General features: G+C 43.0%; 2 protein-coding genes across 6 annotated transcripts in view; one reads left to right on the top strand and one right to left on the bottom strand.

The window, feature by feature from the left end:
- ubn2a (ubinuclein 2a) overlaps positions 1-10 on the top strand; it is a 15,256-nt gene extending 15,246 nt beyond the window's left edge. For all 3 annotated transcript variants that reach the window (XM_060869089.1, XM_060869088.1, XM_060869090.1), the window contains one exon: positions 1-10. This exon is cut by the window's left edge. The gene's annotated coding sequence lies outside the window, so the exon portion shown is untranslated.
- A 262-nt stretch (positions 11-272) lies between these two features.
- The window catches only part of LOC132845065 (myosin-10), a 41,061-nt gene continuing 33,833 nt past the window's right edge, over positions 273-7,500 (bottom strand). For all 3 annotated transcript variants that reach the window (XM_060869085.1, XM_060869086.1, XM_060869087.1), the window contains 12 exons: positions 6,956-7,108; positions 6,319-6,567; positions 5,950-6,162; positions 5,619-5,831; positions 4,991-5,152; positions 4,764-4,892; positions 4,490-4,578; positions 4,271-4,394; positions 3,930-4,138; positions 3,254-3,362; positions 2,746-2,918; positions 273-2,614 (listed from right to left, as the gene is read on the bottom strand). In XM_060869085.1, the coding sequence (XP_060725068.1) occupies positions 2,479-2,614; positions 2,746-2,918; positions 3,254-3,362; positions 3,930-4,138; positions 4,271-4,394; positions 4,490-4,578; positions 4,764-4,892; positions 4,991-5,152; positions 5,619-5,831; positions 5,950-6,162; positions 6,319-6,567; positions 6,956-7,108 (1,959 nt within the window). In that variant the 3' untranslated portion in view covers positions 273-2,478. The remainder of the gene's footprint in view (positions 2,615-2,745; positions 2,919-3,253; positions 3,363-3,929; positions 4,139-4,270; positions 4,395-4,489; positions 4,579-4,763; positions 4,893-4,990; positions 5,153-5,618; positions 5,832-5,949; positions 6,163-6,318; positions 6,568-6,955; positions 7,109-7,500) is intronic.

Genomic DNA, 7,500 nt, shown 5'->3' with positions numbered 1-7,500 from the left:
GCCATCATGAGTCTGATTTGAATCCTCAGTGACTCGTGTTCCTGAGCACTGAACTGCTCCAATACACTAAAATTAAACTGTACACAAGGGTTAGTTTAAACACACACACACAATTCTGTTGCACATCTGAGTGTGTAACACTGAGCACTCTGTGTTAGTCCTGACCTCTAACACAGTGTGAATGTGATGCTTCGTCTGAACGTCACATGTACAGTGGAACAGTGAGAATAAACACATTCTCCAAACTTAACACAAAAGACATCAAATGTGCATTTTCTTCTGTAATGAAGCTTTTATTATTATTATTTTTTTTTTCCTTTACAAAAAACACAACACTTGTCTAGAAATACAGTAACTGTATACAAGGGCGAGGAATAAAGGAGAGGATTATAGCGTATCTGCAGCTGAGTGTCTGCTAGTCAAACAGTCAGGCTGATAATAATAATAATAATGACAGCAATAATAGTCATTTTAATAATAATTATGATCATTATAATTAAGATAATCGCTGGATGATGATGATGATGATGATGGGCTGAAGTTATAAAGCTTTTAAACCAAATGAAATCCCGTGTGAAGAATTTTAAACACTGAAGCTGGTTTACACACAAAAAAAGGGCCAATGCAAAGTGGATATGACTCAAAGCACAATAACAACCAAAGACAAAGAAAATAAAAGTTAGATAGTGTTTATTATTATTATTATTATTATTATTATTATTATTATTATTATTATTCTCCCATCAGGTCACCTTCAAGTTAAACTCAACCTGTCGACAGAGTTTTGGAGTTTTTTTTATTAGTTTACTCTAAGGCACTTTTTAAAGCAACGTCAATAAACACTGACATTTACACAAGTCTACAGACACCCTGCATATTATTATTATTATTATTGCAAACTTTTGGTCGTAAATTCAGTTTTCTTCCAGTTTTCTTTAAGATCAGTGGAGACGTGTCCGGTGTGTGAAGCTTCGTTCTTTTGTAGGTCACTGTGAGGTTAATGTGGCTAACAAACAAGGGGAAATTATAGCCTCCAGTTTAGCAAAGTGTCACGTTAGAGTCACAGAAAAGCCCAAACTCTGGCAGGGGGGCGTGGCCTAGTCTGAAGACGAACACTGTAGGTTAAGGGATTCAGGAAAGAATAGATTATATTATATTAAACATGTTTACGAGTGTGTGAAAGAAAAAACAAGAACAAGTACAATGAAAGATATTTTGGTGTGTGTGATGTACATTTAGCGCTCTATGCTAAACTGGATCCCATAAACGTTCATTACTTGTTAGCAGCATTGGCCTCATGGCTCAGTTTCTTGTTCTAATAGCGTGAACGTGTCTGTGGACAAGTGTAAACATGCTAGCGGGTGATTTTAGGGTTTTAAACGTGTGTAATACTGAAAGTGTTGTAGTGGCTTCAATACTCTGTGTAGTGCCTGATAATCACCACCGTAGTGTTCCAGTCTAATTAAACCAGATCCTTCATGTTCCTATTTTTCCTTCAACACCAAAAAAGAGAAAAGCAGCGGTTTATTAAACAGAAAAGAAAAAGGTCCTTCTCTCATTTAAAACAGTACTTAACCTTCTCTTCCTCCCATTTTTGTTCCAGTCTGACTCCTGTATGGCTTTTACCAACATGTGCAGTTTTAAAACATTTTGCAATCACATTTCATCGAAATAATCTTACGAACATTTTCTCGTTTTAATGAATTCTCCCAAGCAGAATGTTCCAGTTTGTTTTCTATCTAAAGCATGGAACAGAACGGAGATACGCTAACGTTCAAGCTAACACCTCGTCACAGCTTTGCATTTCCAGTCAGTTGATGTTGTGTGTGTGTGTGTGTGTGTGTGTGTGTGTGTGTGGTATTAATATTTCTTCCTGTGATGTCTTTTGGAGGAAAAAACACCAGCCCATGTTTCACACACATCCGTCTGTTCATAATAATCTGAAAATCCCACTAACCATTTTAATAATAAACCCAACGTCTTTATTGAAGTCTAATTAGAATCTGATTATGCGAGTGTTGAAACACGAGATTTTTAATTAGTGTTTTCATTACAAGCTCTGAATCAACAATTCATTACTGAACCTCATGCGGATTTTTTCCTCTCATCAGAGTCCAGATATGAAGTGTGTGTGTGTGTGTGCGTGCGTGTGTGTGTGTGTGTGTGTGTGAGAACAATTATTCCAGATGAAAATCTGATTTATTATCTGAACTTAAACAGATTATTAGTGTTTCAGTAAACTAAGATGTTCCATCATATTACATCCATTTCCCTTCATACACTAAGCGTGTGAATGAATGAGTGTGTTGATGATCCATCAGTCATGATAACTGAGGCACAATCACTTTTGCACATGGAGAATGTTATAGTGTGTGATGATCTGGAGGGTGTAATGTCACTGAAGTACCACAGGGGGGCAGCAGGGAGGAATGATAAGAGGTCAAGGCAGGGGTGGGGTTTGTGTCTGTTTCCTCTTCTCTACTCGTTCTGTGGTGGCTGTGCTTCATTTGAGTCGCTCACTTTGTTGTCAGCTTCGTCCTCAGAGAACTCGCCCTCCACCTGGAGCTGCCTGCGACCCGAGCGGCCGGAGGGGAAACTGACCGGACCCCCACGCCTGAGACACACACACACACACACACATTTATTGTCTCAGACCGTCACTGTGTCCATGTTTAAATGTTCTGAGCATCAGTGAACAGACATAGCTCATAACCCTAACCACAGTAAAGTGTGTGTGTTTGTTACCTCAGACGGTTCTTGAGTGTGTTAACCTCTCGGCTCAGACCCTCACTGGCCTCAGTGGCATCCTCCAGCTCTCTCTGTAACTTCCTCCGGGAGGCGTTAGCGCGTGTCGCTTCTTCCTCTGCCTCCTCTAACTGCCGCTTGAGCTGCTTCATGCGCGAGTTAGCCTTCTCCATCTATACATACACACACACACACACACACACACACACACAGAGAGAGAAACAAAAAACCCACAGAAACACACAGATGCAAACACAGACACACACACACAGAGAAACACAGACACACATACAAACATGCAGACAGAGAGAGAAACAGAAAAAAACCCACAGAAACCCACAGAAGCAAACACACACACACAAAAACACAAACACAAACAAACCCAAACAAACACACACACACAAACAAACCCAAACAAACACACACACAAACACAGAAACAGTTACTTAAAAATGAAGTATTTCTGCTTCCTGTTAAAGTGGACTGGTGACATGAAGGTGATGGTCACCTGCTCCTTGTACTGATCGGCATGGCGACGCTCATCTTCCACCTGCATGAACACTTCCTTTAGTTTCTTCTCTGTACGTCTCACAATCTTATTGGCTGCTGCTCGCTCCCTGTAAACAGGTTTGTTTAGATTTTTATGGTAAGGGACGTGATCACATCTGATCATTAACTCACAAGAACAAAGTCTGGGTGTAAAACAGATATAAACACAGACATAAACACAGACATAAACACAGACATAAACACAGACAAACACAGATATAAACACAGATATAAACACAGACATAAACACAGACAAACACAGACATAAACACAGACAAACACAGACATAAACACAGACAAACACAGACAAACACAGACATAAACACAGACACAAACACAGACAAACACAGACAAACACAGACACAAACACAGACAAACACAGACACAAACACAGACAAACACAGACAAACACAGACAAACACAGACAAACACAGACAAACACAGACATAAACACAGACATAAACACAGACATAAACACAGACATAAACACAGACATAAACACAGACATAAACACAGACATAAACACAGACATAAACACCTCACCCTCCTTCACCCAAACAACTAATTTTAAATAATCCAAATAAAAAGTTCAATCTGAGTTAATAACAGAATAAATCCATGTAAGTGTGTTATACTTGTTCTCCTGCTCCAGCTGTTCCTCCAGCTGTAGGATTTTGGCCTCCAGAGCTGCGATACTGGACTTGAACTTGGACTTGATGGAGCCTTCAAGCTCCTGCAGTTTGGCCTTCAGGTCCTTATTCTGTCTCTCCAGCTGCTGTCGAGCCGTCTCACTCTTCTGAGACGCGCTACGCTCGCCTGCTAGTTCTGTGCTCAGTGTGTCCACCTAAACACACACACACACACACACACACACACACACTTACTAACAGGTCCAAGTCCAGAATAAGTGAAGGTAAGTGTAAAAAGCTGTTAAAAGGTGTCGACACCATTAAAACACAGGGAGGTGTGTGTTCACCTGCATGGCTGTTTTACGGAAGCGATCATTAAGCAGCTCCATGTTGCTCTGCTCCTCTTCCAGTTCTTCCTCCAGCTGAGCAATACGAGCCTCCAACCTCCGCTTCTCATCCATCAGGGCAGACCTTTTACACACAAACACGTGTGCACACAAACTGTCATTTACACACTCACATGTACACATGGCTGCACCCGAGACATATTATAGGCGTGAACTTACTTTCCAGAGGCGCTGTTAGAGATTTCGTCGGCCAGCTCGTCTCTCTCCTGCTCAGCATGACGACGTGCTCTCTCTGATGCAGCCAGATCCTGACACACACACACACACTCACACCATCAAACTCAAACACAGTGACTAACAACATCTCACACTGAAGGTCAGGGAGCGTGGCAATATGTTTGATGATTAGCATATAAGTGCATATTAGCATATGTTTTCATGAATGGTGTGTGTGCCAGAACATACACACACACACACACACACACACACACACCTCTTGCAGCTGCAGGATCTCAGCCTCGAGGCTCTTTAGCTTCTTCTCGTTCTCTTTGGACTGGGCAAAAATTTCATCTCGCGATGTACGAGCTTCCTCCAGCTCCCTCTGATAATCCTTCATCTGAGCCTGATGTACACACACACACACACACACACACACTACAGTATACAGTACAGGTGTATAATGGGAAGGTGTAACTGGTGCACCAGTGAGTGATGTCACACCTGGAGCTTGCGGAGTTGTTTGATAGCTTCATCTCGAGATTTATTGGCTGCCTCGATTTGAGCCTCCACATCTTTGAGGTCAATCTCCAGCTTCTTCTTAGCAGCAACAGCCAGAGCTCTCTGCTTCCGCTCATCCTCCAGCTCTGCCTCCATCTCGCGTACCTACACACAAAGGTTAAAGGTTATTCTTCATTATTCTGATCCATAAAATAAAGGTTTTCTTTTTCTGTATGAACACAGGAAGTAAAGCACTAATCTATCCACAGGGTTACAGGTCAGTGATCTCCGTCTCCGTCCCAAGCCCAGATAAACAGAGAGGGTTTCATCAGGAAGGACATTCTGTGTAAAAAACGTGTAAAACTTAAACATGAGAGTCGTCAGTGTGAATTCCACACCGGAATACTGGGCTACTGTTGGTGGGGGAAGGAGAGGAGGGAGAAGGGTTTGTAGACAGAGAGAGAAGAGGAAAAGGCAGGAGTACAGGTCTGAGAACAGGGACTCAATGTTTATATAATGACAGGGAAAGGTACAGAGCTGGTGGACATGATGGAGAGAAGGAAGGTAGATATTTCCACACACACACACACACACACACACACACACACACACACCAAAATGTGAAACTCACCTGTTTCACCAGGAGTCTCTTCTTCTCATCGTTCTGTTCATCTCTGGCCTGCAGGTCACGTTCAAACTGTGCCTTCATGGCCTGCATGTTCACTTCTAAGCGGAGTTTGGCATCTTCGGTAGCCTGCAGCTCGTCCTCCAGCTCCTCCAGCTGAGTGCGCATCTCCTCCACCTGTTGCTCCAGGGTGCGCTTTGACTTCTCCAGCTCATGTACCTGTGCACATACACACACAAACCCCCCCCCACAGTATTCACTTTTATACACAATCTTGTCTAGTGATACAACCAGTTGATTATTACTGCGTATTTTTAATCGTTAATAAAAGACGCACGTTTTTGCCCACATCATCCTTAGAGCTCATCAGATCCTCCATCTCAGCACGCAGCTGTTTGTTCAGTCTCTCAAACTCCTCTTTCGCCTCGAGAGCCTCGTCGAGCGCTCGTGCCAACGACAGCGCCTTTGTCTCCTTTTCCCTCGCCTCGGCTTCTGCCCTGTCCCTCTCCTCAGCATAACGTGCAGAAATACTCTTCTCCTCTGCCAACATCTACACACACACACACACACACACACACACACACACACGGTGTGCAAAGCGATAAATATTCCAAAAAAAAAAAAACTATTGTAAAATAAAATAATTTTCTTTAAAGTAACGTTTCAAAATTACATAAAAGAGAAAAAAAAAATCCTAATTGTGTACCTGGTCAAATTTTTTCTGTTTTTTCTCCAGGTTGGAGACAATCTGCCTCTGGTGGTCCAGGTCAACCGTGAGGTCGTCCAGCTCCTGCTGCAGACGCGTCTTTGTCTTCTCCAGTTTATCGAAGGCCATAGTCTTCTCCTCCAGCCGTGTGTTACAGGCTTCCATGTCCTTCTGGAGCTTCCGCTTTGCCTCCTCAAGACCCTCCACCACACCCACATCATCCTCCAACTTCTTCTTCGTCTCACACAGCTACACACACAATATACAAGGTGAATATTACACACACACTTAAAGGGGGAAACTAGGCCTGTGTGCCTGTTATACTAGGGGTGTCAATACTTCTTTAAAGTTTTGGTACTCTGCAGTAACTGAAATACCTAAACTAGCTGTATTTCTCCAGAGTTTTAGATTTCTGATATTTTCAGTCTGTGACCGAGTGAATCAGTACTGATGTGTCTGCAAATGTATGCAAAAAATGTAAATGCAAGTAATGTAAAAGTAGTTTAAAAGTGTGTATGTGTGTGTTTGTGTACACACATACACACCTGTGCCTATGCACACGCACACACACACACACACACACCTGTGCCTATGCATACACACACACATACCTGTGCCTATGCACACACACACACACCTGTGCCTGCAGGTTTGCCAGCTGTTTCTCCAGGTTTTTACGTGTCTCCTCCTCTTCCTCCTGCTGCTCCTGTAAGTTGTTCTTCTCCTCCTCCAGCTGTCTAATCCGGCTGCTTAAATTCAGCTTCTGACGAGTCTCCTCCTGAAGCAGCTCCTACACACACACACAGACAGACACACACACACAGAGACACACACACACACACAGACACACACACAGACACACACACAGACACACACACACAGACACACACACACACACACACACACAGACACACACACACAGACACACACACACACACACAGACACACACACACAGACACACACACAGACACACACACACAGACACACACACACACACAGACACACACACACACACACAGACACACACACACACACACAACCACACAGACACACAGACAGACACACACACACAGACAGACACACACACACAGACACACACACAGACACACACACAGACACACACACAGACACACACACAGACACACACACAGACACACACACAGACACACACACACACAGAC

The sequence above is a fragment of the Tachysurus vachellii genome, chromosome 4, assembly GCF_030014155.1.
Source record: "Tachysurus vachellii isolate PV-2020 chromosome 4, HZAU_Pvac_v1, whole genome shotgun sequence".
NCBI lineage: Eukaryota > Metazoa > Chordata > Actinopteri > Siluriformes > Bagridae > Tachysurus > Tachysurus vachellii.
This window is presented reverse-complemented; position numbering and strand designations above follow the sequence as displayed.